Source organism: Macaca mulatta, chromosome 12 (assembly GCF_049350105.2).
Source record: "Macaca mulatta isolate MMU2019108-1 chromosome 12, T2T-MMU8v2.0, whole genome shotgun sequence".
Taxonomy (NCBI): Eukaryota; Metazoa; Chordata; class Mammalia; order Primates; family Cercopithecidae; genus Macaca; species Macaca mulatta.
The window spans coordinates 77432902-77460860 of NC_133417.1; the positions used below are offsets into that span (position 1 = coordinate 77432902).

Sequence of the window (27959 nt, forward strand, 5' to 3'; positions counted from 1 at the left end):
TGCCTACTGATTTAGTGATAACTATGCATATAATTTTATCTTGCTCCATGGCATTTTTATAACATCATTCAGCGTAAATGTCCTGTTATTGTTGATGTCACATAATAAACACATTAATCAACCATTCTATTAATAACTATTCCTCATTCTTCAAAACTGCATTTTAGTCAAACACACCTTTTTTGAAAGTAAATATATTTCATTAAATGTTTTCATTTCATGAAAAGTAATATATTTCATTAAAAATTTAATCTCAATTTTTTTCAGATATATTCAGTAAAAATATACTTTGGATCAGATTGAATATTAAATGATATATATACACACATATACACATTAACAATTTAAAGAAGAAAAATTAGGGAGTGCTCTGAAATTCAGTGTAGTGATACACTTCTCAAGTCCTATGCAGCATATGATTTTTATTGTAGGAAACAGTCACTATGTGATTTATTAATGAAATAGCTTAATTAGAAGCACAATAGCAAATCCAGGCAACATAAATTACATCCTAGCTAATGAGAGCAGTGATACGTGTACTAGAGCCTCAGAGGAGAAAAAAAGATTATTAAATTGACCTGCTGGAACTCTGGCATATTCAAATAATAATTAGTAAAATACTTGTGACATGATTTGCATTTTATTAGTGGGAGAGGGGCATGAAATAATCTTTGGTTTATGCCTTTTAAAAATTATTCTTAAAATGATATTCTAATCTGATAATTAGATCTTTTACATATAGTGATTATTTTAAAATATGGCAGCACTGTTTTCATAGTCTTAAATTGTTAGTAAAGAGGTAGCCTACATTTTGTTATAAAATGTAAAGAGAAGATGAAAATGGACTTTTCTTCCAGTTTTACAGCTGTTCTCTTCCGTTGATCCCCACTGGCTGTTCTTTCATTTCAACCTCTTAGTTCTTTCTTAAAAGAAAACCATGTCTTTTCCCCCATAGTCCAGAGGTAGACATAGCTGAACAGAAAGCTTAGACATTCCCATTTAGTGCACTTGCTTCTTTGTGAGATTAATTGGTTTCTCTTTCTCTTTCCCTCTTCTCCAGTGTGGATTCTTCAAACGCTCTAGGTACGATGACAGTGTTCCCCGATACCATGCTGTAAGGATCCGGAAAGAAGAGCGAGAGATCAAAGATGAAAAGTATATTGATAACCTTGAAAAAAAACAGTGGATCACAAAGTGGAACGAAAATGAAAGCTACTCATAGTGGGGGGCCTAAAAAAAAAAAAAGCTTCACAGTACCCAAACTGCTTTTTCCAACTCAGAAATTCAATTTGGATTTAAAAGCCTGCTCAATCCCTGAGGACTGATTTCAGAGTGACTACACACAGTACGAACCTACAGTTTTAACTGTGGATATTGTTACGTAGCCTAAGGCTCCTGTTTTGCACAGCCAAATTTACAACTGTTGAAATGGATTATTCTTTAACTGCCTTAATTTAACTTTCTGGGTTGCCTTTGTTTTTGGCATGGCTGACTTACATGTGTTGGGGAAGGGCCTGCCTAGTTGCACTCGGGTGACATCCTCCCGATAGTGCAGGTGAGTGTAGGTGCCTCCTCAGCTACACTAACAGAGTGGCCGTCCTAACCTCGGGACTGCTGCGCAGACATCCATCACGTTAGCTGTCACACAAGACTATGCCATTGGGGTAGTTGTGTTTCAATGGAAAGTGCTGTCTTAAACTAAATGTGCAATAGAAGGTGATGTTGCCATCCTGCCATCTTTTCCCATTTCCTAGCTGTGTGAATACCTGCTCACGTCAAATGCATACAGGTTTCATTCTCCCGTTCACTAAAACACACAGGTGCAACAGACTTGAATGCTAGTTATACTTATTTGTATATGGTATTTATTTTTTCTTTTCTTTACAAACCATTTTATTGACTAACAGGCCAAAGAGTCTCCAGTTTACCCTTCAGGTTGGTTTAATCAGCATTAGAGTATGGGAGGTCATCACGTTGACCTAAATTATTTACTACAAAAAGAAAATCTTTATAAATGTACCAGAGTTGTTTTAATAACTTATCTATAAATTATAACCTCTCCTTCATGACAACCTCCACCCCACAACCCAAAAGGTTTAAGAAACAGAATTATAACTGTAAAGATGTTTAATTATTTCAGGCATTGGATATTTTTTAGTTTAGAAGCCTGCGTAATGTTTCTGGATTTCATATTGTAACATTCAGGAATTCTTGGAGAAAAAGGGTTTATTCACTGAACTCTAGTGCAGTACTGCTGCAAATACTGTATGTTCAGGACTTGAAAGAAATGGTGAATGCCTATGGTGGATCCAAACCGATCCAGTATAAGACTACTGAATCTGCTACCAAAACAGTGATTCCAGTCAGAGCATCGTGGCTTTTACATTGTTAAATGTTATTGGAACCATTTAATCAGTGAGTCGATATTCCATTTTTTATTTTGTTTCCTCCCCTATCTGTAATCCCAAAATTACTTTGGGACTACTTTAACCAGAACTTTGAATTGTGTTTTTAATTGTAAAAATGGCAGGGGGTGGAATTATCACTCTATACATTCGATATGAAACCTGATTTTTTTTTTTAATTACCATGCTTCACAATGTTAAGTTATATGGGGAGCAACGGCAAACAGGTGCTAATTTGTTTTGGATATAGTATAAACAGTGTCTGTCTTTTGAAAGAACAGAACACAGTTGTAGTGCCACTGTTTTGGGGGGCTTTTTTCTTTTCAGAAATCTTAAACCTTAAGAAACTAAGGACATTGTTTTGGTTATACTTTGGAATTCTTATTCACAAAATATATTTTGTTTACAAAAATGTCTGTAAATAAAGTCTCAGTTTCTTGCTTGGGGAACTTGTGTCCCTAATGTGTTTAGATTGCTAAGGAGCTGATATTTTGACAGTTTTTAGACCTGTGTTATTTAAAAAAAAAAAGTCCCAAAAAGGGTGTTGGGAGGGTGGTTCAACAAAGAAACAAAGATGTTATGGTGTTCAAATTTATAGTTGTTAAAAATGTCATCTCAAGTCAAGTCACTGGTCTGTTTGCATTTGATACATTTTTATACTAACTAGCATTGTAAAATTATTTCATGATTAGAAATTACCTGTGGATATTTGTATAAAAGTGTGAAATAAATTTTTTATAAAAGTGTTCACTGTTTCATAACAAGCATTGTATATGTGAAGCAAACTCTAAAATTATAAATGACAACCCGAATTGTCTATTTCATCAAACCAAAGTTCAGTGTTTTTATTTTTGGTGTCTCATGTAATCTCAGATCAGCCAAAGATATTAATGCCAAAGCAAATGGGACTGAGGGTTTTTTCTTTTCACTGTTTAGTTGATCCTCAAGTCTTTAATTTTCCTTATGATTAAAAGAAACCTACAGGTATTTAACAACCTACAAATTGGGAGTTGTCTTTGGATTGAATGTTCCACTTCACTGCCTGTCCTTGTAAGGATAGGGAATTACTTAGCAATGATAACCTGGCATTAAAGTTCTGATGGCTAAGCTGCTTCCTTCTTAGAACACGTTTTGGATGTGGGAGCAGGCTAGCTGTGACATGTGTCATATTAATCACCAGGACTGGTTTGGCAGAATCAACTAGTCAGAAAATATTTTCTTTAGCAAAAGATCTTAGATTTGCGTTTTATGAAACTTCTCTAGCTGGATTATCACAACCTAATACAAGAAAATATATGTGTGTGTGTGTGTATATATATATATATATAATGCCTAGACAATATAGCATGCCCTGGCCTGAATAAATGTCCAAGATATTAGGTAATAGCTTTCTACTATACTTGGCATTACATAAAATTTTGGCCCTCTTGTTTCTTTGAAGATCAAACAAGTGTTACCATCCAAAGAAATGTGATTGGCACTTCTTAATGATTTGGGCAGGTGGCTGTGAACCTTTTTAGCCTCAGTTCACATATTGGATATACCCAGATTAAATCACTACAATAATATGTAATCATCATAACCTCATAGAGCCTATCAGTAGCTGTGGTTTGACTAGGGCTATGGCATAAATGACAGTCTGTAAGTCACGGCCCATCCAGTCACAGTGCCTGTGATTCCAGCACTTCCCCTCTCTCTCAAAAAATACAGGAACGTCTACCAGCAATTGTATTATTACAGTGTTATCCTTGGATCTATTTGGATTCACAGAGGAATCATTGCAAACACTGATACTTCATTATTGATTGCAAATTAGTTGCTGCAAATTCAGTGTGTCATGCATAGTTACGGTTTATGCTTTTCCCTGGTGGCTGAGAATATTCTAGCATGTGGTGTTGACATAAATGGGGAATGCTTTAAAGATAGTCCAGACTGCCAGCTGTGGTGGCTCATGCCTGTTATCCCAGCACTCTGGGAGGCTGAGGTTCCTTGAGACCACAAGTTGAGACCAGCTTGGACAACATGGCAAGACCCCCATCTCTACAAGAAATTTAAAAATTAGCCGGGTATGGTGGTGAACACCTGTAGTCCTTGCTACTTGGGAGGCTGTGGTGGGAAGATCACTTGAGCCTAGGAGTTTGAGGCTGCAGTGAGCTATGATTGTGCCACTGTACTCTGGCCTGGGCAACAGAATGAGAACCTATCTCTAAAAAAATTGTCCAAACCAGGGAAGTAAGGATAAGATCAAGCCTTCTACTCTAAACGAAAACATCTTAATGAGAAACTGGTCTCTAGTACACTATCCCACAAAAGGACAATGTGGGAAGACAAACTGGGATTGAAAGACTTGTTTTCAAGGAGGGAAAGAGATGGTCAGTGGTTGGGTTCCACATAAGTACATCCACAGGGCTGCGAAAACAGAAATGTGGAAGAGTTGTTTGATCAACTTGGGTAGCATAAAGTAAGTGATTACAGGCAGTTCCTCAAGACCAAAGGACAGGGTCCGACCACTTGGAATGAGGAAAAGGTGAGGGTCAAAGAGGTGAAGAAAATTAACTTCAGAATGATTTCAAAAGAGTGGTTATTGCATGCTAGTGGGCATCTGTTCTTCCCGTAGTTTCTGATTACAGTTAGTAGCCAATAAGTGCTTTTTCTCTCCTGTACCTTAAACCGGTTTTGCCAGCTCCAAAAGGCATCTCATCCAGCTGTTGGAAGGTGGGAGAGCTGTACACTAGGAGCTGAGGCCAGGTCTATGGAGGTGCTACCAACAGACCTCATCTAGGAGGAAAATCATGACGGGATTCATAGCCAAATCCTCTTGACTCAGGGTAAATGAACTGTAAAACACAAGCCAGAGGAAGGAAACTGATGTGGTCCAGTGCAAGGGTGGACCAGACACCACAAAGGGCAAAACTAACCAGTAATGGTTGATGATTACACCGGAGTTGAGGGAATCAAGTGGTCAAGTGCAATTTTTGTAGCAGTCAGCAAAGTGTAAGTGCCTCAATCTTCTCTTCCCCTGTAGCCATCTCCCAGTTAGGCTGCCTGTGCTGGGGTCATGGAAACAGTTCCACGCTAGGAGAGGTCAGATAAATTTCTTACTCTTCAGCCTTCTAGAACATGTGCCAAAAATCTCAAGAAACTACAGGGTCAGAATGTGCTACCTTTGTTATCTCAAAAACCAGCAATTAAGTTTTCAACAACCAGTAAGTGGATTTAAGTGAGTGTTCTGTTAAGATTCTGTCATTGTGAGAGGGATGTGATTTAATCATTATTTTCCAGTTGGAAGTAAACAGATGTTTACAGATGTTAAATTAGGCTCTGGGGATATACATAAGACACTGGCTCTGACCTTTTATAGGAAGCTTATAATCTAAAACTACAGATGGTATTGACAAGCATAAGTGAATTCACTTTTTATAGGTAGCAGAATTTAAAACCTTGAGTTAATATATCAATGATTGACACATAAATTCAATACCTGGCCGGGCGTGGTGGCTCACGCCTGTAATCCTAGCACTTTGGGAGGCCAAGGCAGGCAGATCACATGAGGTCAGGAGTTCAAGACCAGCCTGACTGACATCGTGAAACCCGTTTCTACTAAATACAAAAAATTAGCCGGGTGTGGTGGTGGCACATGCCTCTAATCCCAGCTACTTGGGACGCTGAGGCAGGAGAATCACTTGAACTGGGAGGCAGAGGTTGCAGTGAGCCAAGATTGTGCCACTGCACTCCAGCCTGGGCAACAAGAGCAAAACTCTGTCTCAAAAAAAAGAAAAAGTCAATACCTGACGCTTTGTGGGTGGAACTTGCCCCTAGAACAACCCCATTCCCAGAAAATTTAGAGTCCTTCTCAACCAAAGAAATACATATTTCTTAAAATCCTGATGGCCAGACAATCTGCCACACTGACTACATGAGAATCTGAGTGCGAGACCTAGGAATTAGCACTGCTTAAAGCTCCCCAGCTGACCTGTAAAGTGCAGCCAGGATTGAGAACTGCTTTAGAGATTATTGGATGTTGTGAATATTTATCAAAATAATATGCTCACTGTGTGAAATGCCTCATTCCTGTTTGTGGTACTTCCACTGCACCAGTAACAGGAGCTGAGAAGCTAGAGATGCATTTGCTATAGGCAGGGAGGCAGCTGAGCAGTGCATAAGGGCATGGCTCTGGAGCCATGCTGCAGGTGTGAATTAGCTTCACCTCTTAGAACATAACCTTGGGTGGGTTACTGATATCTCTGTGCCCAGTTTCTCGGCCTATGAAATAAGATTGGTTACAGTACTCAGAGGTTCTTTTTTTTTGAAATGTAGTTTTACTCTTGTTGCCCAGACTGGAGTGCAATGGCGTGATCTTGGCTCAGTGTAACCTCTGCCTTCTGGGTTCAAGTGATTCTCCTGTATCAGCCTCCCGAATAACTGGGATTATAGGCGCCTGCCACTATGCGTGGCTAATTTTTTGTGTTTTTAGTAGAGATGGGGTTTTGCCACGTTGGCCAGGCTGGTCTCGAACTCCTGACCTCAGGTGATCCACCCCTGTTTGGTATCCCAAAGTGCTGGGATTACAGGTGTGAGCCACTGCACCCAGCCCAGAGGTTCTTGTAAAGAGGAAACTGGACCATCTGGAAGTGCTTATTAAATGTTAGTTACTTTTATATTTACCCTTGTTTATTATATAGAACTATAAAATGTTAAAATGGGAAGGAAGCATGGAAATCTAGTTTTACTTCCTCATTTCACAGATGGGGAGATAGTTTATTTTTATTGTCACAGGAACCTTTTGTCTCCTCATTCTTCAGTGTCTACCAACTTAAGTCTTATTAGTGGGTGTTAAAACTACAAAAAAAAAAAAAAAAAAGGTGAACTAACTCTTTAAAGTCCTTATTAACATAGATCATTTTGAATGACAAGAGTGACCTTATTTCTATGTTAAATTCTGTTTCTGCCCTTAATACAGTGACCATAATGCTGTCTTTGGTTGGGGTCAGAAAAACGACATGTTAAGATAATGAAAAAAGCATCTTGAAATTGCTAGGTACTGATTCTTTGTGTTGTTTTCTCCCCAACATGAAAGAGTGTGAAAAGACAGATTCTCTCTGTGAACCTTTTCTCAGAGTTCTTTATACACCATTGATTTCTTTGGTTTCCTTTAGTGGGAAGGCAAGCCGCAGTTTTACTGCTTATTACCTTTACTGCTGTGCAGAAGAGGAAATGCTCACAGAGCTCATCTTGCACCTCAGTTACACCATGTGTGTTAAGACCAGAATTCGTTACTCGAAGAACAGATTTGAAAACTCCTGCCTCCCACATGTCACAATAATGCATGGACTGAAAGACTATGTAAAGGCAAAAAACATATATATACATGCATTCTTCCCTAGGAAGACTGGGGGACTACCTGATGCCAAGGTGTCCTCAAATTGCTGATGGAACTGAAGTTCTGGGGTTCCTACGTAACTGAGGAAGTCACTGGTGGTCAGGAAATCTCAATTAGAGAAGTTAAGTGCAGTCTTTCTCAAAATTTAACATGCCTAAGATTCACCTGAAGATCTTGTTAAGATTCAGGTTCTGATTTAAACAGTCTGGGAAAGAGCCTGAGCGTCTACATTTCTAACAAGCTCCAGGTGCTACAATACTACTGATCTATGGATTATTCTTTGGGTATCAAGGGTCTCTAGAGTCAGTCTTTATTCAAGTCCCTACTGTGTCACTTTTTACTGTATGACCTGGGCAAGTTTAAATGCCTGATGCTTTAATTCCTTCACCTGTAAAATGGTATAAGTAAGATTATAACCTAGGCTGCCAAGGAATATACACCAACTTATATACCTCTCCACAACTTCCAAATCCCTAACATGCTCAAATGTGTGAATAAAGACTGACTGGGGTGCAGTTAAGTCTTTGGTTTATGTAAATATATAGCTTTCACTGTCTTGACAGGATAGCTGACGTTTATTGTAGGCTACTCTTATAGGCCATACTTTTAAGATTCCTGCCCTGTGAGAAGTAAAATCCCATGACAGTGAATAGCATTACAACGGAATGGGAAACAATGTGCCAGTTCTAGTAGCTGACCCATAGAAGCAGTAACATGTTGATCTGGTTATAAAGACTTCTCTAAATCAGTAACAAAACAAAAACATTGAAAAGGTTCAGGCTGACTCAAAGAGAAGCTTTTGCAATTTGACATTTCCTTTCTCAAGCAGCAATTATTCAGTGTTTCTTTGCCTGTGCCCACCACGATCAACCCAAGTACTCATGCCAGAAAACAAACACACATAAATTAATAAAACTCCTAAAGCCACTGTGATACGTATCTGTGGAACGGCTTGCTCTATTCCACACTTTTTCTAGTTGGAAGGGCTGAGGGGCTAAAAATACCTTCCCAGACTCCCTTGCAGCTAGGGTTGTACATATGAATTAATTTATTTAGAGACAGGGTCTCACTTAGTAGCCCAGGCTGGAGTGTAGTGGTGCAACCTTGGCTCACTGCAACCTCCGCCTCCTGAGTTCTAGTGATTCTCTCACCTCAGCCTCCCAAGTGGCAAGTAGCTGCAATTACAGGCACCCACCACCCCACACGGCCATCTTTGTATTTTTAGTAGAGATGGGAGTTTCAGCATGTTGGCCAAGCTGGTCTCAAAGTCCTGACCTCAAGTGATCTGCCTGCCATAGCCTCCCAAAGTGCTGGGATTACAACAGTGAGCCACTGCACCCGGCTGAAATAAATTTAATTCTATGACTTGCATACCTGTTCACTTGAGATCTGAAAGATGGACTCATGGTGGCTGTTTCTCCTAGCAAGCATGGCATGGAGACCCACGATTCAATGTTGAGTGTCTTCCAGCTTTCTGAGCCATCATCAGAAAAGGCTTGTGACCTCTTGATTCCGTTTTCCTGACCTTGGATTACAACTTCAAGTATCTGCCTTCAATCCTATTTTGAAAAATAAAAATGAAATCCTAAGCCCCCCAACCAAATAAATGGACCCCCTCTTTCCCATAGGGACCCCCGAGTAATTTCGAAAACGCTCTGAGTTTAAGGGATGCTGCATCTCCCTTTTGTGGTTTTGACACAACTGACCAGCATTCCTTCTTGATAAGAGACCACTGAAGTAGCTCTGGCTAGTCTACATGTGACTCATGAAGGGGCAGGAAGCTCCATTGCATATGTGTACATTTCTCCTTTTGTAAATATTCATGATTCTTATTGCTGGCCACTCTGTTCAGCATAGACTACTGTTCCCTTTGCCCCTCCCTCAAAGTATCTGTTTCTAGCTCCTGGCCAGAGGCTATCCTTCCCAGTGTCAGAATGGTCACCCTGCCAGCTACAAGCTTTTATGAAAAATAAAGCTCTCCTTTCCAAATTTATAAGTTTTGTAACCAACCAATGGGTTCTTGCCTACTGCCCAGATAGAGCCCAATTTATCAAGACAGGGGATTACAATAGAGAAAGAGTTTAATGCATGCCTGTGGGGATTCAATCAGGATAGTGGGGAAAGATGCATAAGCTCTCTTGGAAGAGAGATGGCAAACCTTCTTGGAAGGCCTGGGAGAGATGCATAAGCTCCAGTAATAAACTTGGCTGAAGGCAGCCTTGTCCCCCTTAAGTAAATTAAAGTAGAAACAAAGGAATGTGGGGAGTTTATCTAACTACCTTGTTTATTCATGCAGTCCTAAGACTAACCTTTGATTTACCATGGGTGCTTAACTCCTTTCTACTCAGGAGGTCCACAATGTCAATTACCCTTCAGTGGTGTTTACTCATGACCTTTGTCAATTTACTGAATAAATGCAAGTCTGGCTGACTGATTGATCAAGGACGCAGTTGCAACTGTTTACAGCACTCTGCTTGGAATCTGTAAGCAGCCTGTATGCTCAGCTGGACTGGCAAAGCAGAATATCTGTGTGTCAGTGTACTTTATTCATCCGTTGTTGGGTCTGATGCCCCGTGTGGGGATTGCTGCGAAGGGAGCGCGACGGACTCCCAGAAATGAAGGTGGAGAGGACGGCGTGGTCAAGTCAGTAAAACAGTTAGTCATTGGTGCCCGCTTGGGATTACCAAGTTTGGTGGGGGATTGTTCAGGCTGAGATTTCATCATGGGACAACAGTTATCAGTTCAACAGAGACAGTATATAAAAGTGTTGGAACAGTTACTTAAGGCTAGGGGAGCATCAGTTTTGTAGGCTCAATTAAGAGACCTAATGCAAACTGTTGTCTCACTTAATCCATGGTTCCCAGAAGGACCGCTAAATGTAGACGTCTGGCAAGAAGTGGGGAGAAATCTTAAACAACGTTATGCACAAAGGCAAAGCGTCCCAGGAACAGCTTTTAACGCTATGGGGTTTAATTAGAGCAGCCCTGGTTCTGTTATACACGGAAGAGCCTAAAAAGGGGAAGGAGGAAGAACCATCTTATCGCCTCCTCTCCCCTCAGCCCTGATATCACCAGGCCAAAATAACAAAGAGGAAACAGAGGTTGTGCCTGAGCCACCTCCTCCAATAGATAAGAAAAAGAAAAAGAAAAAGAAAAAAGCTGTGAAACCCTGTCTTAAGCAGGCAGCATTAAAAGGGGAGCTCTTAGCCTGCCCAGAAATGCAAAATCAGCAAGGCAATCAGGTACCTAAAGAGTTGTTTAAAAAAAAAAAAAAAAAGCATTAGAGGCTAAAGCCAGGCGGTCAAGCGAGCAGTAAGCAGAAGGAGAGGCTCAGCAGCAAGGAAGTTCGCGAAACCAGAGCCAGCAAGTGCTCCTGGGAACTCTGTCCACACGGAGGCAGCGACAACAAAGAGCCAGGCCTAGCACTCCGAAGTTAGCCTGTTAGGGAGAGGCCAGGAAGAGCACGCGGGAAAGTCGGCCCAGTGGGCAATAGCCACCTGGCAGCAAGGGTAGGAAGTGTCACACGCGAAAAGCGGCCCAAGAAAAAGCAGTGCCTTTGCAAGCGCAAGGCAGCCGCCACCCCAGGACCCGCCTGATCAGCTCTCCAGCTCTGCAGGCGGCCCATGGCAAAATTTCACGCGCTCCTTGTAGACGAGAGACATCCCAAATTATAATTCTATGCTAAGATTTAAGTAAAATTTCAGAATTTGAAAAACCTCTTCTGATAATGCCCACTGTTACCTCTCTTTTACCCCTAAGGTGACTCTCTCCAAATCCAATTTAAGTAAAACAGTAACCTCTAAAGGGAGAGAAGTTACCAACAGCCCTTAGTTAAGGAGCAATTAAAGCAAACTTTACTCCAGAAAAAACAAAAAACAAAAAACTTCCTGATTACAAGGTTATTCATTTTATGGATAATATTCTACTAACAGCCCTTGGAATTGGCCCATTTTCGTCATTCCCAAAAAGTCTGGGAAATGAAGACTTTTGCATTACTTACATGCCATTAATGCTAATTTACAGCCTATGGGACCCCTTCAACAGGGCCACTCATCCCCCATGGCGATTCCTCAAGATTGACCTATAATCATTATTGACTTAAAAGATTTTTATCAATTCCTCTAGCAGAACAGGACAGATAAAAATTTGCGTTTACAATACCAGCTATCAATAATGAAAAGCCAGCTTGTCAATTTCATTGGAAAGTGCTTCCTCCAGGAATGCTAAACAGTCCTACCATGTGTCAGTATCATGTAAATCAAGCTTTGCTCCCTAGTAGAAAAGAATTTCCTGATTGCAAGATTATTCATTTTATGGATGATATTTATGATATTCTACTAGCAGCCCGAACAGAGCCAATACTTTTAAATTTATATTCCTCTGTCATAAAGAATTCAGAGCTAAGAGGTTAAATCATTGCACCTAAGAAAGTACAAATGTCCTCTCCTTGGAAATATCTTGGGTACATACTAACTTCCTGGTCAGTAAGACCTCAAAAGGTTAAATTAAATAGTAGCAACTTATACGCCTTAAATGATTATCAGAAATTATTGGGTGATATTACCTAGCTCCACCCCACTTTGAGGATTCCTACTGATTAACTACAAAATCTGTTTTCTATCTTAAAGGGCAATCCGGCCCTGGATTCTCCCAGATAGTTAACCCCTGCAGAAAAAAGGGAAACTGAGAAAATAGAGCACGCCATCTCTCAGAGGCAGCTAGATTGCATTGATCCATGGTATTCAATTCAGTTGTTTATTTTTCCCACCAAACACCCCCCTACAGGGTTAATAGGACAGATAACCCCAGGGCTATGCTTTCTAGAATGGGTTTTTTGCTCACATACCAGGACTAAAACACTATCTCCGTATATTCATCAATTCAGGCTGTAAATTATGCAATCAGTTGCTAGGTTATGACCCTGATGTCATCAGCATTCCTTTAAGCAAAAAGCAGTGCGAATCAGTATTGTCCTTATCGACAGATCTGCAAATAGTTTTCTCTGATTATATAGGACAAATAGAACACATGCTTCCTGCTGATAAACAACTTCATTTCTTATCTCATACGCAGGTAATATTACCCACAAAAATAGTTCACTCCCCCATACCTAATGCTCTAACAGTGTTCACTGATGGGTTTGGTAAACATGGAAAAGCGGCAGCCTTGTGGAGACTACACAATTCAATCACTCGATCTGGGTTTACTAGCAATCAGAGAGCTGACATTGGGGCTCTGATACTTCCACGACCTTGGAAACTTTTTCCACTCAGCCCATAAATATTTTAAGTGACTCGGCTTCCTCAGTATATTTGCTACAAAATCTTGAAACAGCTTTAATTAAGTCCACTCTGGAGCCAGCCCTGTGTGCTCTTTTTCTCTGACTTCAGCAATTGCTAGATCAGCATACACACCCTCTTTTTATTACACACATTCGAGCCCACAGCTCTCTGCCTGGCTCATTGGCTTATGGCAATGAACAAGCAGACCTTCAGGTTATAACATCACTGCTTGAGCAAGCCACCCAATCGCATCAATTTTTCCACCAAAATTACGGAAACTTATCTAAAGAATTTCAACATATACAAAGGCTGGCTAAACAAATTATCCTACAATGCCCAGATTGCCAGCTCACAGGCACATCCCCTCCTTCCACAGGTATTAACCCTAGAGGACTAGAACCTAACCAGTTATGACAAACAGATGTTACACACGTCCCTGACTTTGGAAAACTTAGATACGTACATGCATCTGTTGATACTAACACCCATCTAATTAGTGTACATGCCCTTCCTGGAGAGTCTATTCGGTATGTCATTAAACATCGTCTTTTAAGTTTTGCATTTATGGGATGGCCCACAAAAATTAAAATGGATAATGGTCCAGCTTATGCCAGTTCACAATTTCAACAATTTTGTCACATGTGGAATATCCAACATTCCACAGGGATCCCATATAACCCCCAAGGATAAGCAATAGAACATGCCCACTCTTAAAAGTATGCTCAAAAAAACAGGAAAGAAGGAGTATGGGTAAAAGACCCTGCAACACTATTGGCACAAGCCTTGTTTACCCTTAACTTTTTAAATTTAGATGACAAATTTCAATCAGCTGTAGAAAAGCACGTTGCTAAAACCTCTCAAGGCATAAAACCTGCAGTTTGATGGAAAGATGTAAATAGTAATGTGGTCCAAATGAATTATTAACATGGGGAAGACAGTATGCTTGTGTTCACACCCCCTCAGGTCCTCTTTGGATTCCAGCATGACACATCAAACCATACCATGGCATGGCTAGGACCCAACCCGGTACCAGAAATGAAAGAGTTAACCCTACAAGACCCACAGACCCAGAAGATGCGGCTTCCGTGGATGACACAAGCCCCAGATGTTACCTGGGGGATGCTGAAGAGGACAACTCAGGAGGCTGAACAAATGCTCCAGACACAGACAGCATTTACTCCAGATAATTTGTTTCTTGCTATGCTTTCCGTTGTACATTGCAACTCACGTAGGGGTATTAATCCTTTTTATGCTCTCGCTTTGTTTGCAACCTGTACCTGCTACACTCTTTTGGGCTCGTATCTTAGACCTGCCTTTCTTTTGCCCTGTCACCTGGGCAGACACTCCCTTCCCAGCCTTTAATAATGTGACTACTTGGCTAGGAGGGATAGATTTACTCCCAGTGGGGTCCCTCAATAATGGCACACATTGGACTAAAGTGCCAAATAACACTACATAACACTCCACTATCCTCCCACTGTGTGTAAGTTATAAAGGTTCTAACCCTTACTGTGTACCTGTACCTGCCCAAAAACAAGTATGGCTACATCATGGCAAAGGAAATGCCTTAACATTCTTTGCTGCAGGTAGCCTCAAACCAGGCAATGCAATCAATGCTGCTTTCCCAAACATTCCTTCCAGTGCTAAAGAACAAAGCCAGAAAAGTAATGGATTCCACTTTAGCTGGAATGTCCGTCATGGGAAACAAGCCCACAGCCTCCAGTTAGGCAATTATAACATCTTAGACTGAAGCCCCCATGGCCGATTGCAGGGCAGCCTTACTAATGTCTTCGTCCATTATAGCATCAATCAGTTTCATAGCCACGTCTTGTTCCCCTATATTTTGGGCCAACGGGGGAATATCTCAGACCCCAAGTAAAGTCCATGCCAACCCAAGGCACCTTATGGTGCCTGGGACATCTCAGCACCTCCCTTAACATTTGGCATGGGACATATCATAATTCCAGTCGTAACTATACTATAACCTTTATTCATAATCACACTCATCAGTGCCTGATTTCCACTACCCATCCATATGTTTTCCTTATGGGAAAAAACATTTCCATTATACCCCAAAACTCCATGTTTGTAACCCAGGTGCAGGGATAGGCTGGTTTTCCTCATATATCACTAACCACAATACATCTAATTTAAAAATCACTAGTATTATGGTATTAAGGAGACAATCTGAGGCATTTCTACCAGTCAGTTTGACACACGATTGGCAAGGTTCCCTGCCCTTGTCACGTTAGAACGTCCTCTGTCCCAGGTCAGACACAAAAGATTCATAGCTACACTTATGGCCTTTATAATCTCAGCCATAGTCATCCTGGCAACTGCTAGTGTTGCTGCTGCATCTACTACTGAGTCAATATAAACAGCTAGCTTTGTAGATAATCTGGCCAAAAATGTGTCTAATGAACTTCTCTTACAGCAATGTATGGATCAAAAGATACCTGCATGACTGTAAGCCCTTGAGGCTGCCTTAGAATATGTGGGGGAGTGACAAGAGGCACTGGCATTCCAACAGCAATTAAACTGTGACTGGGGCATAAACATATCTGTGTCACTTCTCTACCTTGGAATCAATCAATACATAGTTGGGATGAGGTAAAACACCACCACTGGGGAATCTTTCATGACAATTTAACAGCAGACATAAAGCAACCTAAAACTAAAATTTTAGAATCCCTTCACACCATATACCTACACACCCAACAGCCATATAGAAGGGTGTGCAAGATCATCTCTCCTGGTTAGACCCCCACTCCTGGGGGTCACTCTTTGACTGGAAAAGAATGTTGCTAACTGTACTCATGATTGTATTATGTTATTTGCTAATTCTAGGATGCAAAGCCAGAATAAGAGCAATAACCGCCACACCGGACAAACCTGTTGTTGCATACATGTACACTCTCCAGTCAAAAAGACCTGATGCAGAAAACAAAAAAGGGGGAAATGTGGGTGTTCAGTCAGGATGGTGGGGAAAATTATAAGACGCAAACCTTCTTGGAAGGTCTGAGGTGTTTGCATAAGCTCCAGTAATGAACTTGGCTGAAGGCAGCCTTGTCCCCTTAAATAAATTAGAGTAGAAACAAAGGAATGTGGAGAGTTTATTTAACTAGCTTGTTTACTCATGTGGTCCTAAGACTAGCCTTTGATTTACTGTGGGTGCTTAATTGCTTTCTGCTCAGGAGGTCCACAATGTCAATTACCCTCTAGTGGTGTTTACTCACAACCTTTGTCAATTAACCTTTACTGAATAAATGCAAGTCTCTCTGATTGAGGCCATGGTCGCATCTATTGATAGCACTCTTCTTGGAATCTGTAAGTGGCCTGTATGCTCAGCTGGACTGGCAAAGCAGCATATCTGTGTCAGTGTATTTTATTCATCCGTTGGTGGATCAGTGTCTGCAGGACATACCCCTGCACATGCCCAGTCAGCCAAAGGGGAGATCAGAGTCATTATTCAAATCCGTCTCTCCAAAAATTCGAAGACTGAAGTTTTTTAAGGATAATTTGGTGGGCAGGGGATTAGAGAGTGGAGAGTGCTGATTGGTTGGGTCAGAGACAAAATCATAGTGGGTTGAAACAGGTTCTTCTTGCTGTCTTCTGTTCCTGGATGGGATCACAGAACTGCTTGAACCAGATTACTGGTCTGAGTGACAACAGCTGGTGCACCAGAATGCGAGGTCTCAAAAATATCTCAAATACCAATATTAGGTTTTACAATAGTGATGTTATCTCTAGGAGCAACTGGGGAAGTCGGGAATCTTATGGCCTCTATGGACTGTGACCTCCAGGTTATATGTAGGTTCTAAGTTATACCGAGGGCTTAAGAAATACCCTGAGAGATGTGGGCCATAAGGCTGCACCACTGTCACTCTAGATGAAAACCAGTGTTCCAAACCAAGGAATGATTTCTTTTATTAAGGCCTTAATGGCTTCAGAAGCTCTTTCTGTCCAACAAAGAAAAGCCCCAAACCAAGGTATCCACAAACAAGAGTAGGTATTTCAAGTTACCTGCTATCCTTGACATCATAGTAAAATCAATTTGCCAGTTCTCTGTTGTTCCTTCACCCCTGGTCTGAACGCCTGTGTTAAGTGGGGAGGGCTAGTTTTGGTGTTGTTCTGGGCAAAGAGACATTTTTCTATAACCTTCCGAATGGTCCTGTTTGTATGTGAACCAGCAATGTATTTTTTTATCCAATTGGAGAGTGGCATCCCTACCACACTGGGTGGAGTCATGATTACATTCAACAATGTCATTCCTAAGATATTCCAGTGCCAGAATTGTTCCTCTCTCATTGTATATCCATCCATCCTGAGTCCTCTGATTGGGGTCAAAACCCCAATCGAGTGCTCTTTTTAGGTACTCATCTGAGTATATGGGAGGCTCAGGGCCACAATCTATTTTAGGTAGCAAAGGTATCAATAGCATTTGGGGGCCTTTTTCCTTACTATTTTCTTCGTGGCCTCATCTATGCAATATTGTCCTTTGCCACCAAACTCTGCTGGTGCCCAAGTTACTTCCTCTGCGCTAAAATGGCATTTAATAGGACTACAGTTTCTCTAGCATGTTTTTAATTATTAGAGGTTAGTAGTCCCATTTTCTTCCAGATGGCCTCATGAGCATGAAAAACAGAGAAAGCATATCTAGAGTCTGTGTACATGGCCACTTGTGCTCATTTACCTAGAAGGAAGGTTCCAATGAGGGCTCTGAGCTCCCTTTTCGGTGCTGATGTTCTGGAGGGCAGTGCTCTGGTTTCTAAAGTCTGTCAGTGGGTTACCACCACACACCTAGCTTTCTATTGTCCCTGGCCCATAAAGCTGTTCCTGTCAGTGAACATCTCTAGGTCTGGGCTGTCTAGGGGTACGTCTGTCAGGTCTGGCCAGCTGGAATGAACTTCTTCGATTGTTTGTAGATAGCTGTGCACAAGTTCAGATGGCATTTGATGAAGCAGGGGGCAGGACTAAGAGTAGAGATGGCCCTTCAGCATTACATTTGGGTTGTCTGAAAGGATGACCTGACACCTGCAGAGTCTCCCAGAAGTCGGCCAGTATCCTCCCTTCTGTTCCAGCAAGGGGAGCACACAGTGGGGTGGGTGCACTGTGGTTGGTTGGCCTGATGTAAACTTTTCTGCTTCCTGGAGAAGATCACAAGTGGCAGCAACAGCCCAAATGCAAGGAGATCATCCTTTTGTGACAATGTCCAATTGCTTTAGGAAACAAGCAATGGGTCTTTTAATATTTCCTAGGTGAAGGTGTCCCGCTGGTCAGGGACCAGGTTCTTCTGCCCTTGGGAAAGCTTGAACCCAAGATATTACTGCAGGCTGAGAAATCAGAGCCTTTTTCTTGGATACCCTGTACCTTTGTTCGGCCAGAAAACTTTAGGTTCAATATAGTGTTTTGGTCAGACAGCTGCTGCGTGGTGCTGGCAATTAAGATGTCATCAGCATACTGCAATAGAGTCCCATTCTTTAATTGCAAGTCTGGGAGGTCTTTAGCAAGAATTTCCCCAAAGATGGTAGGGAGTTTTTAAACCCCTGAGGGAGAACTGTCCAACAATACTTTTACTGTGCTTCAGTATCTAGGTCTTCCCATTTAAAAGCAAACAGTTCTTGTGACTCTGGGCTCAGGGGGACGTAAAATAAGGCATCTTTTAAATCTAAGACTGTGAACCAACTGAGTTCACCAGCTGGGGTTGTGAGTAAAGTATAGGGATTAGAGGCCACTGAGTAGATACCTTTTACCATTGATTGACAGCCCTCAAGTCCTGAACAAATCTATGTTTCTTAGTCCCAGGCTTCTGAACAAGCAGAATAGGCATGTTACATGAGGACTAGCAAGGCCTAATGAGTCCAAACTGAAGGAAAGTACACAGCAGAGGTTGGATGTCCCTTCTCACTTGTTGGCTTAACAGGTATTGTTTTAAGCATGGCTACGTTGTTCCCACCTGTACCTTGACTTGTACTGGACGGCTGTTCTGGCCCTTCCTGGTCTCCCATCTGCCTATGCTTCCACGGCAACCTGCAGGGCATAGGCTTGTTCTGGAGGGTACCAAAATATTTACTTGTACTGCGATGAAAGTAACTTTGGCATTTACTTTAGTTATGAAGTCATGTCACAGCAGAGGAATGGGGCATTCAGGCATATATAAGAAGCTGTGCTTCAGGTGGGTTGGCCCAGCTGATATTCTAAAGGTTGGAGGATGGTCTCGTTAAGGTTTCTCCCAAGACCCTGGTCACTTTAACAGTTTCTGAAGCGTTTAGACAGCCAAGTAACTAGCCTCAGTGTCCACCCAAAAGTCCAAAAGTTGATTTCCCACTGCCATCATGACATGGGACTCCATGTGGGAATATGGAGAGTGATGCTTGGGTCTGGAGGAACCACAGGGCCCTATCATTCCTGGTCCTTATCCTAGGTATCTTTAACCTCAGACGTCTCAGCTATTTCAGGCATCTGGTGAACAGGGAGGGGGTTTTCCCTAACGCTGTTCTTTTTACAGTGTGGATAGTCTTTTCTCCAGTGGCCTTTTAGCTTGTAGTAAGTGCACTGCTTGGGACCTACATTGGATGTCACCCTTTGTTGGTCTGGGGCTCAGTAGGGGTCCTACCTGGGATGAAGCATCTGAAGGAGATTCACGCTGTGGTCCTGGGACCCCTCGAGTCACAGCCACAGCCAGAAGGTTAGCCTGATGTTTCATCTTCCATTGTTCCTTTTAAAAAATTATCTGGACTGGGCAAACACTCTAAAGGCAATCTCCATTAACGGGGACAGGGATATACCCAAGAGCCCCATCCATCTTCTCCAACTTTCTCCAAATGCCAGGAGCACTTTGGCTGATAAAGGTCATTATTTATCATTTGTCGGTACTTCTAGATCATGTCTATATACCACCTATACACTTTAAACACCCATTCCAAGAATTCTGAGGGGCTCTCATTAGGTTTCTGCCTAACTTCCTGAACTTTATTAAGACCTTTGTAGGCCGGGCACAGTGGCTCACACCTGTAATCCCAGCACTTTGGGAGGCTAAGGCAGGTGGATCACCTGAGGTCAGGAGTTTAAGAACAGCCTGGCCAACATGGTGAAACCCCATCTCTACTAAAAATACAAAAAATTAGCTGGGCGAGGTGGTGCGTGCCTGTAATCCGTTACTCAGGAGGCTGAGGCAGGAGAATCGCTTGAACCCAGGAGGCAGAGATTGCAGTAAGCCGAGATCGTGCCATTGTACTCCAGCCTGGGCAACAGAGCGAGACTCTGTCCCAAAAAAAAAACAAAAAAAACCTTTCTGTTTCAGCACTCCTTTGCAGAGGCCAGCCAGAATGCAGTTGCAGTCTTGATAAGACTAAATCTTGATAAAGCCTTCTCCATTTACATTCCATTCCCAGTCTGAGGTGGGTACAGCCACCTGTGCAGCCATTCTTACCAGGTTACCTGGGACCTCATGCATGCAACCAACTTCTTCCCCGGCCTTATTCAGGACCATTCTCTGCTCTTCTGAGGTCAATAAAATACAAAGGAAATTTTGTACATCTGCCCAAGATGTGCTTGGGTTGCAGATATCAAGAACAAATCTTCCATCCTCCTCAGATTCTCCAACTATGTGGGCACGTTATTTTTCCAATTAAACAAATTGAACGTGGAAATGCAGAGTAAACCCAGATAAGCCCCACTGGCTGACCTGTGACAGCGTCAATGCCTCCTATAGGAATCTGCTGAAGAGGGAATTGCCTTCCCTGAGCTGGAGGGGCACTATGGCCGAATCTGGTTTCCTGTCAGAGGTGTGGGGGTAGACCATTCCTATTGCTCCTGGCTTCTATTCCTGCAAAGGTGGGGAGATCAGGGAAGACTGGGAGATCAGGGAAGATGGGAACCTCAGCTCAGGTGCTCATAGAGCAGCCCCAGCTGCCATAGGTAGGAGGAGGAACTGAGGGCTCATTTAACCGAGCAATCAAAATGTCATCATTTTTTTCCTGTGACTCAAAAAAAAACAGGCTTTTTTCCACTGCCAGTTAGTTGGGCCACAACCTTACACATTTTCTGCATTGGTTTATTTTGCCAAAGTGCCATTAAACACTGTACATAGGAGGTCCCATCCCATTTCTCTTTCCTTTTACAAAACAAATCTAACTCCAAGATTCTGTGGTGACAAACAGAACCCTGACAAGGCCATCATGCATTCTTATTCCCACAGGAAACTATGCCCAAGTGGTGTTACAGAGAAAATAAACTGCTTACAGGTCAGTGGGTAATATCCCCAAAATTTCCACTTCTTGGGGATACACGCCAATGGGTTCTCCTCCAGTATAGCAGACATTTGGGTCCCCATACTTCTGTGTTTTTATCACAACTTTGTCTCCAATCTTCAAATAAGAGTCTCCAGTGGTTTGTAGGGACACCCCATCCATCAGATCAAGCCCAAAACAAGTTTTCCGTTTTCTTGGCCCGAAAGGAAGCCCAATATGCCAGAGGGTGAACTTGGTGGCTTTCTAGTGGGTCAAAGAAAACAGCACATTATGAGCAGGTATAGGCATACAAGAGGGACTGAGGTATTTCCCTGTTGCAGGAAGTCAGGGATCCTGAACGGAAGGACTGGCTGAAGCCACAGCAGAAGAACTTAAATTGTTAAGATTTCATGGACATTTATCACTTCCTCAATCAATACTCTTGTAATTTCCTATGCCTGTCTTTAATCTCTTAATCCTGTCATCTTCATAAGCTGAGGATGTATGTCGCCTCAGGACCCTGGGATGATTGCATTATCTGTACAAATTGTAAAACATGTGTTTGAACAATATGAAATCTGGGCATCCTGAAAAGGAACAGGATAACAGTAACTTTCAGGGAACAAGGGAGATAACCACAAGGTCTGACAGCCTGTGGGGCCAGGCAGAACAGAATCATATTTTTCTTATTGCAGAAAGCAAATAGGAGAACCATCACTGAATTCTTTTCCCAGCAAGGAATAACCCTGGGAAAGGAATGCATTCCCAGGGAAGGTCTATGGACAGCCACTCTGGGAGTGTCTGCCTTATGCGGCTGACACTTATAAGGGATGAACTAGGCCCTGGTCTCCTGCAGTGCCCTCAGGCTTGCTAGGGTTAGGAAATTCCAGCCTGGTGAATTCTAGTCAGACTGGTTGTCTGCTCTCGAACGCTGTTTCCTGTTAAGATGTTTATCAATGACAATGCGTGCCCAGTGGGACATGGAACCTCATCAGTAATTCTAATTTCACCCTGGCCTTGTGATCTTGCTCTGCCTCTCTGCCCTTGTGATCTTTTATTGTCCTTTGAAGCATGTGATCTTTATGACTTACTCCCTGCTCGTACCTCCCTCCCCTTTTGAAATTCCTAATAAAAACGTGCTGGTTTTGTGGCTCATGGGGCACCATGGAACCTGCCAATACGTGATGTCACCCCTGGAGGCCCAGCTGTAAAATTTCTCTCTTTGTACTCTATTTCTCAGACCGGCCGACACTTACGGAAAACAGAAAGGACCTACGTTGAAATATTGGGGGCTGTTTCCCCCAGTATAAAACAGCATATTAAGAGAAGGTGCAGGCATACAAGAGGGAATGAGGTATTTCCCCACCTACCACATAGCAACTTATAACCACTCTCCCAAAGTGGATTCTGGAACATGTGTTCCCACTGTTGATCTCAGTATAGAAACCTCTTTGCTGTCCAACAGTAGCCATAAGAGGGCAGACGCAACCAAGGTCGGGGGCCACAGTCAAAGCAAAGCAGCTACCACCCGGCCACGCACACCTATCTACAGACAGGACAGGTTGAACGAAACTCTCCAATATTAGATTTTAGATTCCCAGGCAGAGAATACACACAAAACAGTACACAGACATTAGTTTCTTTGCCAGGGCCCAAATACTGACCTGGAAAGGCTCAAATTTGCCCCCATTGACTCCTATCATTGTTCCACTCAAGGTGGGGAGGGATGACCTCTGACCAGGAATTCGTTAGTCTCACAAAGCCCGTCTGGTTCCCAGGCAAAAAGGAGATTTAGGGAAAGCACTATTATCATCTTTATTTCAAAGTTAAACTATAAATTAAATTCCTCCTACAGTTATCTCAGCCTGTGTCCAGGAATGAACAAGGGTGGCTTAGAAGTTAAAGGTAAAATGGAGTTGATTATATTAGATCCCTTTCACTCTCTTTTGTGTGTGTGTGTGTGTGTGTATGTGTGTGTGTGTGTGTCCTCTAGCTACATAAATCCTAAACCTGGGTTTTCTAAGGATAAAAACTCTGGGCAAGATCGAAGAGCAATGTCACCCTGAGTTAGGCCTGCTGGACTTCTGTCAGCAATTCCTTCAGGGATCCCCTCCATATATATATATAAATATACAACAAAGTAATGACAAAGAGAAGGCCTTCGAAACCACAATTCCAGACCAGATTCTAAACTAGAAGAGCATTTCTTTAAACAGGTTCCTTATTCTTCATCCAGCTGGGGAGAGACTGCCACAAACTGAGACTCTTCTTACAATTCCAGGGAAAGCTGGATAGTCCCTGTGATGGGGCCACAGGTGCCTCTAGAGAGGTCAGTAGATCAGGAGAACAAAGGTTTTGGCAGCACCTGGAATACTCACCAAGCCAGGTTATAAGATGTCTTCCAGGAACTATGTCTCCATTGCAATTAGATCCATGCACTCTGGGTTGGCAGCAGCCTGCTGGCAGAGACAACACCAGAGGCAGCCCTTAGTCCAAGAGAACTAAGCAGCCACTTGGATTGGCCTGCAGACCTGAAACTGGTGAGGGACTGCCAAATCACAAACAGATGTCCACAAGAGCTATCCCAGACAATCCCCCAGATTTGTAACTGAACAACGGATTCTCCTTGCCCACTGCCCAGATAAGAGACAATTTATCAAGACAAGGGAATTGAATAAAGAAAGAGTTTACTGCATACAGGGCTGGCTAAAGGGCAGAACAGTTTTATTACTCAAATCAGTCTCCCCCAAAATTCAGAGACAGAGTGTTTAAGGATAATTTGGTGGATAGGGAGTTAAGGAGTGGGAGTGCTGATTGGATGGGTTAGAGATGAAATCATAGGAGGTTCTACGTGGGTTCTTGCCATCCTGTTCCTGGGTGGGATCATAGAACTGGTTGAACCAGATTACTGGTCTGGGTGGTGCCAGCTGGTGCATCAGAATGCAGGGTTTCAAAAATACCTTGAAAACTTTTACAGACATTGATGTTATGTCTAGGAGCAATTGTGGAAGTCAGGAATCTTGTGGCCTCTAGCTATATAACTTCTAAACCTAACCTTGTGGCTAATTTGTTAGTCTTACAAAGATGGTCTGGTTCCCAGGCAAGAAGGAGATTTGTTTAGGGAAAGCACTATTATCATCTTTGTTTCAAAGTTAAACTATAAACTAAATTCCTCCTATAGCTCTCTCAGCCTACGCCCAGAAATGAAAAAGGGCAGCTTGGAGGTTAAACGTAAAATGGAGTTGGTTATGTTAGATCCCTTTCACTCTCGTAATTTTTTTTTTATTTTATTTATTTTTTTTTTTTTTGAGATGGAGTCTCGCTCTGTCGCCCAGGCTGGAGTGCAGTGGCCGGATCTCAGCTCACTGCAAGCTCTGCCTCCCAGGTTCACGCCATTCTCCTGCCTCAGCCTCCCGAGTAGCTGGGACTACAGGCGTCTGCCACATTGCCCGGCTAGTTTTTTGTATTTTTTTTTTTTTTGAGACGGAGTCTCGCTCTGTCGCCCAGGCTGGAGTGCAGTGGCCGGATCTCAGCTCACTGCAAGCTCCGCCTCCCAGGTTTATGCCATTGTCCTGCCTCAGCCTCCCAAGTAGCTGGGACTACCGGCGCCCGCCACCTCGCCCAGCTAGTTTTTTGTATTTTTTAGTAGAGACGGGGTTTCACCGTGCTAGCCAGGATGGTCTCGATCTCCTGACCTCGTGATCCGCCCGTCTCGGCCTCCCAAAGTGCTGGGATTACAGGCTTGAGCCACCGCTGGGATTACAGGCTTGAGCCACCACGCCCGGCCTTTTTTTTTTTTTTTTTTTTTTTTTTTTGAGACAGAGTCTCACTCTATTACCCAGGCTGGAATGCAGTGGCATGATCTCAGCTCACTGCAACCTCCGTCTCCTGGGTTTAAGTGATTCTCCTGCCTCAGCCTCCCGAGTAGCTGGGATTACAAGCATGCACCACCAAGCCTGACTAATTTTTGTATTTTTTTAGAGATAGAGTTTCACCATGTCGAGAAGGCTGGTGTTGAACTCCTGACTTCAAGTGATCTGCCCACCTTAGCCTCCCAAAGTGCTGGGATAGCAGGTGTGAGCCACCACCCACTCTCGTAATTTTTGCAAATGCAATTTTAACTTAATCATTTTCAGTTGGCAATTTTCAGTGACTGCCTCAGAACTCCCTAGCTGGGTTATTATTTTAGTAATTATTCTCAGTGGCACAGCCTAGAGACCACTTTAGTCTATTTTGTTTACATTTAATCAATCCCCTGAATTAAATCTCTTCATGTCAATAATATCTACACTGGTTTCCATTTTATGCATCAAATTCTACTGATATGGCCATCCACCCAAAGAAAATGTTATGAGATCTGGGAAATTGAAAGAGAAAATATGTAGACAAAAGGTAGCTGCCTTCTTCCAGCTAATGCTGAATTCACGGTACGCTTTCTGCTTTTAAGATCAACTTGATTATTCAAGATATGTCCAGTAAGTTCATATCACAGTGAATTCTGTTTCTTCTTTTTTCTAAATCTCTAAGAAGGGTGAAAATATGCACATTACTTAACTAAAAAATAATAAAAGGGGTTGGGCGCAGTAGCTCACACCTGTAATCCCAGCACTTTGGGAAGCAGGCAGATCACAAGGGTCAGGAGTTCAAGACCAGCCTGGCCAATATGGTGAAACCCCCCTCTCTACTAAAAATACAAAAATTAGCAGGGTGTGGTGCCTGTAGTCCCAGCTACTCAGGATGCTGAGGCAGGAGAATCACTTGAACCTGGGAGGCAGAGGCTGTAGTAAGCTGAGATCGCACCACTGCACTCCAGCCTGGGTGAGAGAGCGAGACTCCATTTCAAAAAATAATAAATAAATAAATAAATAAATAATAAAAGAGATAGGGTTCAGGACATACCACCCAAAAATATGACTGTAGGAGAATATAGCACTCTAAATTTACCTTGTTAGCATAAAGATTATTTTCAGCTATTTTGGAAAACAGCAGAAACAGGGGAAGCTCTGAAAAAAGAGCTGTTACCCTTTTGTAAAAGAAATTATACATCTATAAAGGAAATCGCCATTTGTAAGGATGGCTTCCTCTCTGCACTGTAAAATCACTAGAAGCTTATCAATGAAGAAGGCATTCGTGTAAATCTACACAACAAACCTTGCTCGTTTACCATGATTTTCCTGGCCATGTCATAATTGAGTCTCTTCCACACCATTTATTTGATTCAGAAAACCACAGTATTTAAGCCTAAGTGAAAGCCACCTCTTAGAGATTTACTCATTTCTCTGGATTATCTCCCATGTATATATGAGATATATGTGTTAATAAACTTCTGTGTGTTTTACTCTTGTTAATCTGTCTTTTGTTCCTGGAGTCTGAGAAATCCCAACAAAAGAAGCAATCAGGAAATGAGAGGAATAAAAGTAGAGAAAAGTGTAAAGAATCGTTATTCTTCAAGTTTTAAAGAATGTCACATTTCTTGAATTGAATGTGTTTATTAAATCCCACTAACAAATTCCAGAAAAATTTGAAAATCTTCAGTTAGTAAAAATTTGTAAGTACAATAAAAGAAAGTATGTCCAGTCTGCAGAATATCAAAATGGGTGATGAACGGGTATGGTTTTTATTTGCCTAGCATCCTATGATGGAGAGTGTGTGTGTGTGTGTGTGTGTGTGCTGCCTCTCTACTTATTCCCAGTTTCCAGGAGTGGAAACATGGTCCAACTCTGGCCAGAGACTATCCTGGTGCTTTTCAAAACTGACCGTGAAAGAGGTGCTCACTACCAAGGTTTTGCTCAGCTAGGACTATTGAAGCCTGGTGCTACTCTGTCCATCCGTCATTATGAGGAAAGCAGATACCAAGGAAAGCAGAGCTGAAATAAGGAAAGGAAGGAAGGTGAGGGCAGTACACATTCTGGTGCTTTAGGTCCAACATAACTGAAGAGTTTCCAGTGACATTGATAGCACAGGAGTCAGACAAATGCCTAGGGAGATGGGGCGGGTCGCTGGTGAAACCCCACCTTCATGCCAAAGACAGTTTAAAGCCTGAAAGCCAAGCCACAAGTCAAATCCACAGAATGAATTGAGAACCTGTCTTCCCATTTGGTGCACTGGCCTCTGATCACCAACCTTCACCTATCTTACATATACTCACCCTTCCCCAATTGATTTTTTCCACAGCCATGCACACCTTTGAGTGGTGCCTTTGTTTTGAACTTTTTGCATACTCACAAAACAATCAGCATGCACTCCCCTATTCTGGGCCCATAAAAGCCCCAGACTCAGCCACACTGGGAGAGAAACCACCCAATTTGGGGTGGGGTACCACCCCTGCATCCCCCTCTGCACTGAGAACCATTATGTTGTTCAGTACAATTCTCCACCCTCCCCACCCTTCAATTGTCAGGATATCCTCATTCTTCTTTGATGCAGAACACGAACTTGGGAACCACCAAATGCACGTATGAGCTATAACACAGCCGTATGTGAAAGCTAGGTGCAGACTGGGTATGCTGAGTGGGTAGGTCACCTCCAGCAGGTAGTATGCCCAAATGAGGCCTGGGTGGGTCACCAACAGGAGGTCCCTGCTGGCAAAGTGACTGAGAAAAATCCTGCATCATTTCTCAGAGCTCATCCAGGATCATCAGAAGGGTGAGTAAATGTGGACC

General features: G+C 42.4%; 1 protein-coding gene and 1 long non-coding RNA gene across 4 annotated transcripts in view; one reads left to right on the forward strand and one right to left on the reverse strand.

The window, feature by feature from the left end:
* The window catches only part of ITGA6 (integrin subunit alpha 6), a 79335-nt gene extending 76101 nt beyond the window's left edge, over positions 1-3234 (forward strand). For 2 of the 3 annotated variants that reach the window (XM_077956165.1, XM_015110360.3), the window contains exon 26: positions 1061-3234. In XM_077956165.1, coding sequence (XP_077812291.1) covers positions 1061-1222 — 162 coding nt within the window. In that variant the 3' untranslated portion in view covers positions 1223-3234. 3 annotated transcript variants of the gene reach the window in all.
* Positions 1060-27959, reverse strand: part of LOC100430028 (uncharacterized) — a 41365-nt gene continuing 14465 nt past the window's right edge. The window contains exon 2 of the long non-coding RNA XR_013402043.1: positions 1060-1112. This is a non-coding gene — a long non-coding RNA (uncharacterized LOC100430028). The remainder of the gene's footprint in view (positions 1113-27959) is intronic.